The sequence below is a fragment of the Limulus polyphemus genome, unplaced genomic scaffold (genome assembly GCF_000517525.1).
Source record: "Limulus polyphemus unplaced genomic scaffold, Limulus_polyphemus-2.1.2 Scaffold2958, whole genome shotgun sequence".
Classification (NCBI taxonomy): Eukaryota; Metazoa; Arthropoda; class Merostomata; order Xiphosura; family Limulidae; genus Limulus; species Limulus polyphemus.
This window is the reverse complement of record NW_013668568.1, coordinates 119,103-136,635: the sequence shown is the minus strand read 5'-3', so window position 1 is coordinate 136,635 and position 17,533 is coordinate 119,103. Positions and strand designations below refer to the sequence as shown.

Sequence of the window (17,533 nt, the reverse complement as noted above, 5' to 3'; positions counted from 1 at the left end):
GGGTTTGTCTCTATACACCGTAAATTAATTGTCTTGATTGATTTTGCCAAAGATATTAGATAAGGGACAGAGATAAGTTCTGTAAGGACCAATAACAAAGTGGATTTTGGTTTCAGTCTGATGGAATAGTCCACTTGTTGCTGGATGATCCAACTTGTACCAATCAAGTTAAAAGAACTAATTTTGAAAGTAGATCTGCTCAACTTCTTGAACAATCGGAAAAACACTAAAAATTGTGTGTGTGTGTATATATATCTATAGCTCTGTGTATCTGACTCTAAATGGACACTTCTCCAATTTCATAAACTTTTCCACACTTATCCAAGTCCAGAAGAAGATGACAGTAATTCAGAATCTACAAGAAATTCACCACACAAACTCCTTGTACATATGCTATTTCTGATCTAGTCTAACAGTGTTTCACTTAAGGTACAATAAGAGACCAGGGGATTGAGAAACATGCCATCTCCCAGGTATGACACAAGTATTAGCATTGAGCTATCAACCCAGGGACCCAACATCTGGTATCAAAAAGATGTCTGTCACATGCAATCAACTCCTCCAACGGGAAATTACTAGAACCAGCCAGTGGATAATAACATCCCTGTATTAAGATAGGACAAGGGAGAGCCAAAGGACAAAACCATAACAATCCCACATACCACTTCTGTGACAGAGGAAAATCGAGGGAAGAAGATGGACAATTCAAAACGTGTGAGGACTTATATTGATCGGTTCTACTCTAAATCCAAAACTCAGCCATGGGGTATGATGAGGGCTCCCAATCATAGAGGTGAACTTCTTTTTGATGTATCACTCTGTCGTAATTGTATATTGCAAAGAGGAGGACAGTACATTATCTACACATGCAGAACACAACCACCCTACTCTGAACTGAATGGTTATAGCCATCTTTGTGTGTCAACCACCCCAGCACCTTGGAACTGGAAATGAGGGTGAAAAGGAGGTGGAGAATCCAGAGGAATGTCATCACCTGAGACACTGCAATGGGTGATCATGAAACCCTATTTTGAAAATCAGACCCTACCAAGCTATTCACTATAGGCATGGCAGGGATGGGCAGCTCTACCCTGCTGCTTTACCCATGCAGTCCATGGGTGGTACGATCTGGGATGTGCATGTTTATGAACAAACTATTGCAAGGTTATTCACCTACAAGCAATTTTGTGAAACATCCCATCTCAATGGTGAGCATTGTGAAGCCATGGAATATAAAGCACAAGTCAACATCAACATGGCTGTACAGTGCAGATTTCAAGTTACAGAATACGTAGTCAGGCACCACTCGCCAAAGAGCAGGATCCATATAATGAAGAATGAAGTAAAGGCCCTGAAAAGAAAAGAATGTAGGAATAGAAATTGACCAGTCAGAGTTGCACTGAAGTCTGAAGAACGGTGACAGGTGGAAGACAAAAACCCGATATGATGTAGATAATGGGAGATGAATGTATTGGACATGGTCCACATGCCTGATTGTAGAATTTCCTCCAATGGATGAGAAGCAAAGGAAAAGGTGATGTGTCTAATCTGATGATAAGACAGCCAAAACAAATTCCAGAAGGAAGAAGACAAGGAGGAATAAGCCAATCAGATCAAAAGTTGGACCCAATTAGTAAGGTTTGAAGGTGAAAGATCACTAAGGGAGGAAGACTGCCAGGGGATAAAGAGTCGGGAACAGGTATCACAGAAGGAAGCCATACAGGGAATATAACAAAGAAGAGCTCTGACTGGACACAAAATCCTATCTGGATCCAATTGAAGGTAAAGATGAGAAATGGAAGGAAGGGAACTAGATGAAAAGGAGGAGCTACCCTCTCAAACTGCCAATGCCTTTGGGAGGAAGGAATGATCTGGATAAGAAGATAGAACCATGTCTGAATACAAGCACAGGGGAGTCACATGCGTCACCTGAGCATATCATGCTCCTATTAGTGGAGAAGTGACACATGAGGATTTGCATGAGAGACATGTTGGAATCTTCTAATTCCAATAGGGGAACAGAAGGCTTGTGGCATGCGTAAAGAAAAAGTTCGCATATAGAGGGCAGCACTGAACGAGAATAGTTTTATTTGCTGGGCTTATATATTAAAATAGAGGGCACCTGGAAAAGACTAGAGTTGCCAAGAAAAGTCATGATCCTTGTAGAAACTCATGACGTATTACCAGCTTCACGTGACTTCCGCTGTCGTAACAATATGTGAGATATTAATGTATGTATGTATGTATGTATTTGGGTGTGTGTGTGTTGTATTATGCATTTAATGTTACAATAATTAATAAGATCAACACTACATATTCAATATAAACATTTACCAATTGTTTAGTAGGCCTATGTTAAAGTAACTGTTGTCAGGAAAGCCAAAAATCTGAAATAATCTAGGTAAAAATATTGTTAATTACCTACCCCAGGTTTAGTAAGGACACAAAATTAAAACATAGGTAAATAGTCTAGTATTCCAAATATTCCTTTATCCCTAAAACTTAGTCCTTACATTAAAAAAAAAAATTTAATGTTGTAATAACAGCTAAATACTTCTGAGTTTTAGACCATGACATCATTAAATAGAATATAAGCCTAACATGTATGAAACTAGGTTGTAGAATCTGCAGTTTTAATGTATAATCAATAAAATGTGAGGATAATACCAGCAAGTCCTAAAATTTTTTGTTATAACTCTGAATATAATACTTAGCTTACATTCACAGAAATTAAGCTACCAAGCTTTAGGCATAAGTTGCATTAATGGAATCTATGTCTTATTGTCTGAAATTAGAATATGCTCAGTTTGGAAAAATAAGTAAATAAAATTAAATAAAAATCCAAAGTCTAGATTAACTAAACTTAGAATATGCTCAGTCTGGATTTTAAAGGAGGACCTACAGGATATTAGGTCTCATAGACTTTTAAAGCCTAGTAATAGTATAAAGACTTGTCACATCAACTCTGGTATTCCTATATGACTGAAAAATAATAGAATATAAGCATATTTAAAAATTTATCTATAAACATGAATAGTTGGAAATGTTTAATACCTATTATAGGCATGGATAATATCAGTTTTTCACGCAAAATATGTTAATAAAAACACCATCAATATTATAGTTAATGTCAATATGTGAAAATACACTCGTATTCTAGTGTTTTACATTGGAAATGCACAATTTCACTTAATTTATTTGCTCTACACTTTATAATGAGTGCTGTGACAGGCAAAAATACATAATCACTCAATATAATGTAATAGATCTCACCAGTACAGAACTGTATAAAACAAGTCAACAAATTCAGGGTTTACATGAGCTGAATCTCAAGGAGGCTGTTTACCTTACATGGATTTACATTTTTGTTTTCAATCCCATAAATCTCTTGCATGAGATAACACAATCCATCAACAAAGAGCTTCTGCTTCAGAGGTTTTAATGAATACGTACTATCAGAGTTTTTCTCAACTGCAGCTATCAATGTATGAGATTGTCGAGGTTCTGAAAGAAGGTAATTACATATTCAAGTGTTTGGTGATTACACAAGTTATAATACACACATATTATATAGTTGTTGTTCTTTTAATAGATTAATATTCTACTTCTTATGTCACTACAGAATCTTAGCTTAAATGAGATTTTTTTTGACAAACCCCAGACTGCCTTAAATTATGTATCATGGCTTTAATATTTGTCTTGTGAGTAGTTCCAAATTTTGTCACAAGGGTTCAATACTGGAGTCATATGATCAATGGTTAGAATTTAAAACAAAATCATTTCTTATATGTTACCTTCACCTTCTTCAGCAACACACTGTACTACTACAGGGAGTAAAATTTCATCTTCAAATCTGCAAGTCAACTACAAAATAAAATAATTAAATTCAATAAATAATGACAACTTTGTGAAGTATCTCAAGGTTAATGAGTTATACCTATTCTTATATAGAAACTTACAGAGCTGACAAGATTGAAGAATGAATTAAACAATAAATCCTTCTGATCGAAATTCTCTCTTGATTACTCCAATGTGTAGACCTGTTTTTCACTCATCTCAGAAACGTTTGTTAGGAAATACTAAGATCTATATTCTAAGTCAGTAAGAATCACACATTTTGTTCCTACTGCTATATCTATGACAAATTTATATCAAGTGTCCATTGCCACTTATATTAGCATTATTCTATCAATTAGCTCAATAACCATGATTATTAAGATTCAAGTTGTGATGAAGTCCAGAGATTACATAACTGTAGAATAGTTACAAAGTACCTTGTGTTAAGTCAGAAAATGAAGATATTCCAACTTATCCACTGTTGGTTTTAATTTTAAGGCACATTAATCTATGATGATAAAACTTCTATCCATACAGATTCATTAATTTATAAGTTTCTTCTCCATTCTCTGCTGTATATGATTGGTTTACTTTTCATAAAAAATTATTAATAATTGATTACTTACATCTTCTTCTGGGTACTTGCTGGGATTGAAAATATGAGACACTTGAACAAACTGCTGGCTAATTCCGCGTTTGTAGTGATAGGTTTCAGAATTCATTGATGGATCTCTGGGTTTGCAGCTATGTCATTATATCAAATTATACTTTGATAATCATTGCTCAATATTTAAGAAAAATTAATTCCTATATATACAGATAACTTAGAAATGGTTTGTCATGTCAAGGCTTAATTTATTTAACATTAAAACAAGAAGAGCAGACACAGATTAAAATTATATTCATAAATATTCTCCACAATACCTTTCTTTTGACACATCAGAACTTCATGAAAAATGTACAATTGTAGCACCCTCTAAAAGTTTGAATTTTCCCATCAAATTAATAAATTCCATCTATTAAAAAACGATCTTCTTAAAAATCATAATGTTTTATCACTTTCTCTATGGCACATGTTATAATCACTTTTTTTCCTATAATGAATTTAAAGATAATATTGAAGAGGCCAAAATTCAAAGGTGAATGTAACATTTCTCCGCCATGTAATCCCAACATGGTCAATTTTGACACCAAAAAAAATCATAAAACAAAGAAAAATTGAAAACTGTCTATATTACTGCTTGGGACCTGCAAAAAAGGTAACGCTGTAGTAAATCACATGTAAGATGATGGGCATATACATTAATAGTTAACAAAAACCCCAAATTGTACTTTCCTCACTTAAAAATTGAGCAAATGATGAAAATTCCAAAATTGTCTCTATCTTTGTTTGGGGCCTGTAAAAAAGTATCTTTGTACCAAATTCCATGTAAAATGGCCAAAATAAGGCAGAGTAATTGCCAAAAAAACACACTAAAATTATGCTTTCTGTGGCATCTTTACCCCCTATGATTACTAAAAATGAACAAGTCCACTATTTTTGCTTGTCAATTTGTGGGACCTGTAGAAAAGCATCTTTGTATACCAAATCACACCTAAATATGTCAAAATACAGCAAAGTAATTGACCAAAAACTCCCCAAAAAATCATGCTTTTTTTGTGAGTTCTGACACCCCCCCCCCAAAAAAAAAACAACAACAACAACAGACTCAAAATGGGCAAATCCAACTTTTTTTGTATAATTATGTGTTGGATGCATGACATATTTGTGCCAACTTTCATCTTGATTGCACACGAGTTGTTTTATCTTTGACCCCATAAAATCCTTAAAATGACCTAAATCAAAAAAATGAAGAAGGGTACTGGACATATTGGACTAAGGTATAAAACTAGCAAGTTTCAAGTCAATCCACGAAGAATGAAGGAATGACAATCAACTGAAAAGTGTTTGGAAGAAGAAACAATATAGAGACTGTCTCTGTAGAGACATAATAACAAACAGGTGTGTGGTATAGGTCACATTTACTTTTCCTGTAATAAAATTAATAATTACAGTCAGGTAGATGATATTTTGCCATAATAAGGTTCATAATTACAAACAGTTGGATAGCATAGGTTACATGGATCCCACTAAGAGAAAGATGAGTAACTCTTATAAAGAAAGGCCTACACTATGCCAGATATCGGATAGATCTTACTCGTCATAATATTTCAATTGTAAAATGATCAGAAGTGTGAAGAATTAATATAAATCTAAGTTATAACAGACATTCTACAGGAAGAGGAGATCTGTAATGATAAAAAATAATAATAAACCAAAAAAAGTATTTCTTTAAAATTATTTTAATTGTGTTGAAGACATAAAGTCAGGACTTGAAAATTCACCCAATTCCTCATATCGTTTCACTGAAGCTGCTAAACTGTAAGATTTTTTTTAGCTTTATGGGCTTGTAAAAAATACTCAGTGTGTTGACTAACAGAACTTGAAATAACTTTATTTATGCACTTCATATTAACTCCCTTAGTCCAAAGAACATCAAAGCACCATTACACTTCTTATTCAAATCATTTTCATTGAAGCTGAAGACAAATTGCTATAACTTTTCAGTAATTTGAAACTTACAAATATCCTTGAGCCGTTACCTCTTCAGCACAGAAGTAACAGATGGTAATGGCACAGCTCACATCTGAATCAAATGTGAATTCTATGTTATAGTCAGTGCTGGATTTAAGACTTCCTTCCTCAGTATCTTCTGAAGGCCTGAAGTGAAATAAGAAGTAGAATAACTAACTCTTACTGTTTTACTACAGAGAGAAGCTGAAAGTACTTGGTGGTCTGAAACATTAAAAAATATTCATTGCCCTTCCTTTCGCTTCGGTGAAGATCAACTGGAAAGGTTCATGGTAAAGTAAAAGTGTGTAAAATCACCAAACTTTCCTTTGTTAAGGTCCTGTTTTGCAGATAGAGCAATCTTTTACCAGATGATGACAAAACCTTGTCGAAACGTTGTACATTTGCTGTTATGTTAAACTTATATTAAACTTTTTCTTCATTACCCATTCAAGCCGTCTCAGCCATTATTAGACTCAAAGTGGGTTCCTCGTCACCGAATTTGAACCCACCTTCTATATTTTGCCTTGAGATCAACAACATACATGTAGTTAGTTGACACAAGTGTATATAGTCATTACACAGAACTCAGTTTACATTATACTCTACCAATAATTAATTTGAATTGGTGCATAGTTTTCCTTACAGTATACATATAACTCCTGTTAGTATTGTTGTCCGCTTGACTGACTATTGTACGTACAGCAGTTTCTTACCTAGATATGCTATAGTTAGAGAGACAGTTAAAATATTTAGGCCTTAATGTTACATTTTAGTTAATTATGTATTACGTTTGTTTTAAAAATCATACTTGGAATGTTTAATGATTTAAACAAGTTTAACTTGTTGCCTGGATTTTGAAAAGTTATAAACAAGATGGCATGTTTAAGAACCATCTTGTTTCAGCAATGCATCTCTGTGGGGAGTCTGCCAAATTAACTTTGTAAAACCCCAGGGGGAATCAGTTAGTGTAGGGGCATAAATGATAATAGACATAAAATTTAAAAGGAAAATTAAAAATAAACTATAACTGAAAAGATAAAGATTTTAAATTACACATATAAAAAATTCCACTATTCTAATGAATTTCTACAATGATTTGAAAGGTATGTACATATTTCCATTTGGTAATTTCATTGCACTGTATGGTGATAATAATAGATATAGTTAGTGATATGGTAGAGAAAATGGAAAATAAAATTTAAATATTTACCTTAAAAAACTTTTGATATTCATTTATGAGATTCTACAAATGAAATGTAAAAACTGTAAAATAAAAATAGTATTTTTATACTTCATATAAAAATCACCTTGTAGGTGAACTACTCAAAGTACAAGTGCAAATAAATACATTAAATAATGACTTTTTCATTATAAATAGTAAAAAAAAACAAAATTAAATGTTATATTTTTCTGAAACTACATACTTTTAGGAACATTTTTGTCAAATTTAAACAATTTCATCCACTAGTTTTATTTATGGAACAAAATATAACAAGTATGATGGCAGCTATTAAAACATTAGTAGCCGGCAGTCATAGGGTTAAACTCCAACTATACACTGGCAGGTATTCTAATTTAATTAAGATTTGTAGTTGTGGATCCTCAATCTCACACGAGACACTGACTGATATTCCAGTTTAACCTAAATGTGTAGTTGTGGCCCCTTAAACTCACACAAGACACCAGCTGATATTCCAGTTCAACTGAATTGTGTAGTTGTGGCCCCTCATATACACAAGACACTGGCTGGTATTCTAAGTTCAGTTGAAATGTGTAGTTGTGGCCCCTTAAACTCTCACTAGACAGTGACTGATATTCCAGTTCAACTGAAATGTGTACTTGTGGCCCCTTAAACTCACACAAGACACTGGCTGATATTCCAGTTCAACTGAAATGTGTACTTGTGGCCCCTTAAACTCCCACGAGACACTGGCTGATATTCCAGTTCAACTGAAATGTGTACTTGTGGCCCCTTAAACTCACACAAGACACTGACTGATATTCCAGTTCAATTGAAATGTGTTGTTGTGGCCCCTTAAATTCACACGAGACACTGGCTGATATTCCAAGTTCAATTGAAATGTGTAGTTGTGGCCCCTTAAACTCACACGAGACACTGACTGATATTCCAGTATAACTTAAATGTGTACTTGTGGCCCCTTAAACTCTCACTAGACACTGACTGATATTCCAGTTCAATTGAAATGTGTTGTTGTGGCCCCTTAAACTCACACAAGACACTGGCTGATATTCCAGTTCAATTGAAATGTGTAGTTGTGGCCCCTTAAACTCACACGAGACACTGACTGATATTCCAGTTCAACTGAAATGTGTAGTTGTGGCCCGTTAAACTCGTACAAATTAATGGCTGATATTCCACTGGCCTAAACTAAATTATCATGATTCAAGGTCCTTCTGGCAATGAGAGAAAATAAATTTTAATGACTTATACCAAGAATTAGTAAATAAGTTTTACTGGGCCTAATGTCTTGAAGTAGATGTTTATAAAACGTGTGTACTGAATCACATTACAAATTACCAACTCCATTTAATGTTTTCACTTTATTACATACACAGTTCATAACTTGCATGGTCATTACTGTGGAAGACGAGCTTTCATTAATCAGAACGTACTTTACAAAACGCAGAGACTCCTTTCTAATATTCATCAAACTTCTCAACGGAAGGGTTGCTTCACATGTTTGAGGAGCGGGGTATGGAAACTGCCAAACCACAAGATAAAGCACATTAGAAACAAGAATCTTCAACAGAACCAACATTTTTGTACATAATTAGTAGATATTTCTTGTTGTGTCTCAGTAACAATCAACACAATCTGACCTTTTTTTACTTACACAAATACTATATATTTTCATTTGTTTCTCAATAACAATCAACGTAACCTCAGCTTTTTACATAGGTATTAGATATTTCCTTTTGTCTCTCAGTAACAATCAACATAACCTTATCTTTTTAACATAGATACTGGATATTTTGTTTCTCAGTAACAATCAATGTAACCTTAGCTTTTTAACATAGATACTGGATATTTTGTTTCTCAGTAACAATCAATATAACCTTATCTTTTTAATACAGATACTGGATATTTTGTTTCTCAGTAACAATCAATGTAACCTCAGCTTTTTACATAGGTATTAGATATTTCCTTTTGTCTCTCAGTAACAATCAACACAATCTGATCTTTTTCTTATATAATTCTTGAGTATTTTCTGTTTTTTTCTTAATAACAATCATCATAACCTTAGCTCTTTTACACAGGTACTAGACATTTTGTTTCTCAATAACAATCAACATAACCTTAGGTTTTTACATAAATACTGGATGTTTTGTTTCTCCGTAACAGTCAATGTAACCTCAGATTTTTTTACATAGATACTGGATATTTTGTTTCTCCGTAACAATCAATGTAACCTCAGATTTTTTACATAGATACTGGATATTTTGTTTCTCTGTAACAATCAATGTAACCTCAGACTTTTTACACAGATACTGGATATTTTGTTTCTCCGTAACAGTTAACATAACCTGACATTTTTTCCCCATATTTACTGGATATTTTGTTTCTCGTTACAGTCAACATAAACTGACATTTTTTCCATATTTACTACATATTTTCTGTTGTTTCTCAGTAATAATCAACAAAACCTGAGATTTGTTTACAGTTATTACATAAAGCATGAAAATAAGCAAGCTTACAGTATTACAATTACAACGTTTCCATGCCTTGTTTCATGTAATGATAGAAATATCATAGTTAGTATAATAGTCAATCTAAGTGAAGCATTTTAGATCTCAGTAAATGTATTACACTAACATGCATACACTTTCGTTTGTTTCTGGTGCATATATATTTTAATGAAAAATAATTAAAGCACTTTTAAACTCATATTAAATTTTACAACACTTACAGGTGTTGGTTTCCCTCCTAAAAAGTTTAAGTCCATGTTCTCCCCAAATAGGTAGGCTTCGGGCTGGGTTATCTCAAAACGCTCTCCTCCCATGATGAAATGGCTAGAAAAATAATTACCTACAAAACCACAGAAGTTACTTCTTGGTAGTTTTTCATTACAAATAAATAAAGAACAAAGAGTATTTAAACAAATCCATTTTTTCCATTAACAGAATAGTATTAATTTTAGTTACAGCAATCAGAAATAGCTTAATGAAATATTATTAATATCTGATATGTGATTTGGAAGAAATATTTAGTTGGCAGAACATTTATAATACATTAAAATTCTTTATAAGTTTTATCTATTTCTTTGGTCAACATTATATTGCATTTATTTAATAGTCTCTTTATTCATCTGATGATTAGTAAATACTTAAAGAATTGATCATTTATATTTTATTACAATACAGGAGTTTAACATAATGTAAATAATGTGTTAACGTGCCTTGTACAAATAGAGCTGTTTTTTTACTGATAACCAAAAATCAATGATAAACACAATAATTAACATAATCAACTGTTTTTTATTTTATTTTAGATTCTACAAACCAATCTTTACATTGAAATCTAATATCTACTTAAACCTAAAATAACAGACCTTGTTGTACACAAAAGTTAAGAGTAATGTAATGAAAATTTTTTATATATGCTACTAATATGGTGCTTTGGTTTAATTAATTTGGATAGACCTTTTATTATGAATAATTAGTTCAGATTTCAAGCATACCCAAAATAATAAACATAATATAAATGTACATAAGTACATGTATGTTTATTTAATAATTTTCATTATGTTACTTTCAGAGTTTATGAAAAGCTATTTAAAATTATCTTTTGCATTGGCTTCTTTAAAATAAAAAATAGCAACGTTTTGATTAGTAGTTTAGATAGTCTTACTTAGTTTTCTCTTTTATAACATGACATTTCGGTCCTTGTACAAGGCACAAACAAAACATATTTCATGAGATTTTACACTTTGTTCAATGTATCTAGAGGCAACTTACTGGATCCTCATTAAGGTCTGCATCTGTCATATAACTCAGTGATTTTTAAAGAGACATTTTCAGAAAATGAAGTCTTAGAGGTAGAATATGCACGGACTGATAGACAGGGATACATAAGCCAGAAAGATTGGAAATGATAGCCCTAAACAATCAATAAGTGAATGTGACCTATTTTTGTTGAAGCTTTACCTGATTTTGGAGGGTAACGGTATATGTAAGTGGCTCCCATCTCATTTTCCTCAATTCTTGCATTCTGACGGCTTGCTAAAATTCCCATGATGTTTTCTTTCCCTGAGGATTTAGTATGAAAGGCAACAATTAGCAAAAGAAACATTGCAGAAAATATCTGATAATGCAATTCATAAGAATACACAAAATTATCAAAAAAGAAAAAGTTAGTCATTCAACCAAAGTTTAATAAAATGCAAGAAGTCACACAATTAAATGTAGTATTTTTCAACTCACACAGCAAACAGTACTTCACTGATAATCACTTCCTTAACCCACCATCTCAATGGTGAAATATATCCTCCACAAACCCACCACCCCAATAGTGAAAGATCCACTTTATAAACCCACCACCTCAATATTGAGGTGATGAGTTTGTGGGGTGGATCTTTCATTATTGAGGTGGTGGGTTTGTTGAGTGGATCTTTCACCATTGAGGTGGTGGGTTTGTGGAGTGGATCTTTCACCATTGAGGTGGTGGGTTTGTGGAGTGGATCTTACACCATTGAGGTGGTGGGTTTGTGGAGTGGATCTTACACCGGTGTAAGATACACTTCATAAACCCATCACCTCAATGGTGTAAGATCCACTCCATAAACCCACCACCTCAATTGTGTCAGCTCCACTGCACAAACCCACTACCTCAATAAGGAAAGATCCACTGCACAAACCCACCACCTCAACTTTGGACTTTTAAAACATGTAATAATGATAACAATCAAGTCATTACTTATAGTCCTATCATAACAAAGACAGTCATAGATAGTCGTGGGTGGCCAAAGAATTAGAAAGCATGGTAAGGATAAACATCATATTCAACGGAGTCTTATCTGGAACAGGCGATAAGATTCACATATCTAGGTCAAATCATTATGGATGGTAAATGTGACACAGAGATAAGAAGGCAAATAGAAACAGCAAGAAATACCTTTTGCAAAATGAGAGAAGTCTTGGCAGCAAAAAGCATTAGCATCGAAATGCAGAAGAGACTAGCTAGATGCTATGTACTGTCTACTTTTATATATGCTGGTGAAATGGACAATCAACAAGAATATGGAGAAGATCAATGCATTTTAAATGTGGATATTCAGAAAAATGCTGAGAATATCTTACAAAGACAGAGTCACCAATAAAGAGGTACTTAGAAGGATCAAAGCTAGAAGAACATTCCTCAATACATTAAAACAATGAAAGTGTAGATATTATGGTCATGTGGTCAGAGAATAGGCAATACAGGGAACATTATTGGAAGGCAAGGCCAATGGAAAGAGACAAAGGGGGAGACCAAGAAAGAATTGGATGAAAGACATATGTGAATGGGTACAACTGGACTATACAGGATGCACCAGAGAAGCACAGGAAAGGAAGATATGACAAACCTTTTGTAACAGGAATCCTGATCATAAAAAAAGACTGTCATTGTTACTGTAAAGTTACTGAGGCTATCTGCCACTATCACTAATTTTGAACTGTTGACTAGAGGGAGGGTAACTGGATAGTAGCTCCTACCATCAACTTTCTGGTTACTTCAGTATTAAATAAAGTGTAAATTTGCTGCTTTTTGACATGGTGTTATGTTTCTAATTTATAATTTCATAACTACTATTTACTGTTGTCGTAGGCACAGATCTGGAGAAGGGGCTCAAAGGGTCCAGGCCTCCCATCCATTTTTGTACCAGAAATAAATAACTACATTATTTAATGTTGTATAAGCAGGCACATATTTAGGAGAGGAGTTGAAGGGGATCAAAACCCCACCTGATCTTTTCCATCTATTTTTCATAAATGAATAACAGCATTATTTAATGTTGTATAAGTGAGCATAGATATAAGTAGTAATCTGAACCCGTCCATTTTTTCAGAAATTAATCATAAAACAGCCATACAGTATCAAAAACAAAATATTTGGTGTCAGTATTTTTATTTAACAACTGATTATTTCTTAACAAATACAGCAATATGAATATCAATTAAATGTTGTTATGGTACAATTTTCACATTTTCCAGACACTAACAACGTGTGTGTGTGCCATAGACTTTAGTGATTAGTTCTGCTATAGACATGTGTGGCTATCATAACATATACTTATTACAAGAATCAGATAAAATAGGTAAGCTTACACAGTTAAGAAACAGGTTGAATGGGTAACAAAGAAAACTTTATTAAAAGTTTAACACAATAGTGTTTGTAGAAGGTTTTGTAATCATCAGGTTAAAGTAGTTTACCTAGACAGTAAGAAGCAAAGAAGTCACATGACCAGAAATTGCTTACGGTTTAATAAATGTATCTTGATATTTGGTTCTTTCTTTGAAATTATGGTGTTTTTACTGTTTAACAGATATAATATGGTTACACTGAGGTTTGTAAACAATAGAATTTTTAATATGTTCACTATATAAAATAGAATTGTCATCACATCAGACATATTTACTGGTTAGTGAATATTGTACGCTACTGTAAAATATTATGATGACTCAAGTCTTTATTAAACATTGTTTTCATATTTATCCTCATTAAACAATGTATGTAAATAAATCAGACTGCCTAACTGACTACTTAATAATTTTTAATTGTAATTGTGACACATTGTAAATAAAAACATTTTTACTCTTACCATGAGAGTAAAACATGTTTTTGTTATTTAAATATCAATTTATATAATTTACAGAAGTTCAGTGTGTGATTACTCCATGTTTTAAACACACACACACACACAGTGGTGATCTCTTATCAGTATTTAGTACATATTAACGATTCATCCACAAATTGAGAAATGCCAATAAAACTTAGAAGAAAATGATGCTGTACATAACTAATGTGCAATTATCAATAGTCAAAAAATGCTATATTCAGGCCATATGTAACTCATGAAATTATCAATTGTGAAATAATGCTTTAATCAGGTTATATGTAGCTGATGTGCAATTATCAATAGTACAATAATGCTATAATCAGGTTGTATGTAACTTATGTACAATTATCAATAGTGAAATGCTGTAATCAGGCTGCAACTGATGTGCAATTATCAATAGTAAAATAATGCTATAATCATGCTATATTCAGTTACAGCCTGATTACAGCATTATTTCACTATTGATAATTGCACATTAGTTATGTATAGCCTGATTACAGCATTATTTCATTATTGATAATTGCACATCAGTTACATATAGTGTTATTACAGCATTATTTCACTATTGATAATTGCACATCAGTTATATATAGCATGATTACAGCATTATTTCACTATTGATAATTGCACATTAGTTATGTATAGCCTGATTACAGCATTATTTCATTATTGATAATTGCACAGCAGTTACATATAGTGTTATTACAGCATTATTTCACTATTGATAATTGCACATCAGTTATATATAGCATGATTATAGCATTATTGTACTATTGATAATTGCATGTCAGTTACATATAGCCTGATCACAGCATTATTTCACTATTAATAACTGTACATCAGTTAAGTATAACTTGATTACAGCATTATTTCACTATTGATAATTGCACATCAGTTACTGTGCAATTATCAATAGTGAAATAATGCTGTAATAAAAAAAACTGCATTTGTTGCATGATAGCCTAATATTCCTTAGCTTTTTAACTTGTTTTGTAAATATTATATAGAATAAAATATATATATATATATATATATATTATATAGAATAATGAGTTCCCACTGAAACCTTTATATGTGAGTGATATATATGCCAATTATAATGCATTTGATTTTGTATATTATTAAAAATCAGATAGTGTTTGATATGATGACTTACAATATTACTTATTTATGATAAACAATGTGAAAATGTGGCACTTGTATACAACACTGGCTTTTTTGTTGTTGTAAGGCTGAAGACAAAGCATCAACTGGTTCATTTTCATATAATTTACATTACTTAAATAAATTAATGTATACAAGTTGTTAAGATTGAAGAACAACACATAATAAGTAAAATATTTGAACAAATGTTTTCTGACCAGTCAAATTCCCATCCTTGCATGGTACATTTCATTTCAATGTTGCAAGATCTAATGATCATGATGACACAAACAAAGTCTATAGAGTGTCTAAACATTAAAATCTATGTCTGAAGTATCCAACTGACTCCGCTTGGCAGCAGCTAGTACTTCGCACTTACAAGATGTATTGGGCTGTGTATAATTTGAAGCATTATCACTTATTTTACCTTGTCATCAAATGTGGATTTCTGTAATCTTGCTTTAAAACCATAGTTATGTTTTTCTCTAGCTTTCTGGGGATCCCTGGCCTGTTTCTAAACATTGTGGGAAATTCCTATAGCATTTAAAATGAAAAAAACTGTCTGGAACATGTGAATGGTGGGATTTATCCAAACAAAGAGTGATAAACATTAAAATCTCAATTGAGAAATATTGGTCAGTATTAAAACAATAACCTCAAATCACATTATTTTGTGTGTGTGTGTGTGTGTGTGTTTGCTTGAATAAATATAAATATTATGTACATTCCAGGAGTGATACAATCAAACATTACTGTTATAAATTAAAGAGTTTTGTATAATGTTACACATTCTGAATTTCAGACTTTGGTGCATATATATACATTTGTATTATAATCACATCTTTATGAACAGTTCTCCTGTCACTTAATTCTATTTTGTCAATAAATCAGTTTGCATATACTAGAGTTTTTCATCTTTTCTTTGACAAATTTATGTGCAAAAATCAAAATCATAGTTACCAATCATAATGTTATTCTAAAAAACAGACTCCTGATTCTCAGATCTGAGAAACCGAGATGAAAAAAAACCACTGAGAGCAATAGTTTATGTACTCCACCAAAACATCATCCACCATATCATAAAATTTGAAATAATTTTCAATTTCAATAGTAAAACACTTAGCTGAACTTAAACTTTTAAAATATATTTTTCTTCACCATTTCTTTAAATTTAAGCTTTAAGCAAAATCAGATTTAGTTTATTGGTATATTTATTTCTTTAAAGACGAAAACAAAATTACAAATTCATGTTCAAGTTTCAACCAGTGAGTGACAATGAACATTAACTAGCTATAAATAATAATCTATTGAAACAGTGTACAGTAAGCCTAACAATAACTAAAAGTGTCAGTGACACCATTAAAAAGTTGCAACTGAAGAAATAAAAATTTGAAGTCACACTCACAGAAAAATGATAAAACAGTAAAACTAAAACTTTCAATTTAGAATTACAGTGCGGTATCTTAAAAAGTCAAATACATGCCTTATCTATCTAAATAATAGAAATGTTTATATATACAGCATATCTTACATTAATTATTAATAACATTACCACATGTAATTAAATAACTTCGAGTTCGACGCTGACATAAAATAAACTTTACTGTGTTTACACCTAACTGTTTCGACGCATGTTAGATGACTTAGATCTATAGGTAACATAAAATGTTTTCATAAAACTAGTGGAACTATTTCGCCATCTTACGACTATACACAATATTTCCTGTTTAAAAATAAATCACACTTTTCACTTAAGAATATGACAATGTAAAATTTTCAGAATATGAATATTTTCTCAAGCTCACATATTTCAGCCAACATCATTATGACCCTACTAAACTAATTTTGAACCTCCCGATATCTATACTTACTTATAATCACCAACTTACATTGACAGCTAAATAGGACTACAGTCCTGTGCAAAGTCAATATGACCTTGCACTTTGTTGTTGTCAACATGTTTATAAGCCGTGTTTTTAAATATCATTCATATCAATACAATATTTTTGTAGGTTATATTTTTAATCACGTAATTTAGACGATTTTGCTTCCCAGAGGGAGTTTGTTTGTTTGCTTGTTGTGAATTTCGCGCAAAGCTACA

General features: G+C 32.2%; 1 protein-coding gene across 1 annotated transcript in view; it reads right to left on the bottom strand.

Annotated features, from left to right (window-relative positions):
* Nucleotides 1–17,100, bottom strand: part of LOC106468309 (RING finger protein 157-like) — a gene marked incomplete at its 3' end in the record, with an annotated part of 27,561 nt that extends 10,461 nt beyond the window's left edge. Inside the window, exons 1-8 of the mRNA XM_013928728.2 lie at nt 16,985–17,100; nt 11,618–11,719; nt 10,381–10,499; nt 9,086–9,174; nt 6,461–6,598; nt 4,464–4,581; nt 3,795–3,864; nt 3,347–3,504 (exon numbers count right to left, since the gene is read on the bottom strand). Coding sequence (XP_013784182.1) covers nt 3,347–3,504; nt 3,795–3,864; nt 4,464–4,581; nt 6,461–6,598; nt 9,086–9,174; nt 10,381–10,499; nt 11,618–11,705 — 780 coding nt within the window. The remainder of the gene's footprint in view (nt 1–3,346; nt 3,505–3,794; nt 3,865–4,463; nt 4,582–6,460; nt 6,599–9,085; nt 9,175–10,380; nt 10,500–11,617; nt 11,720–16,984) is intronic.
* Nucleotides 17,101–17,533: the final 433 nt, after the last annotated feature.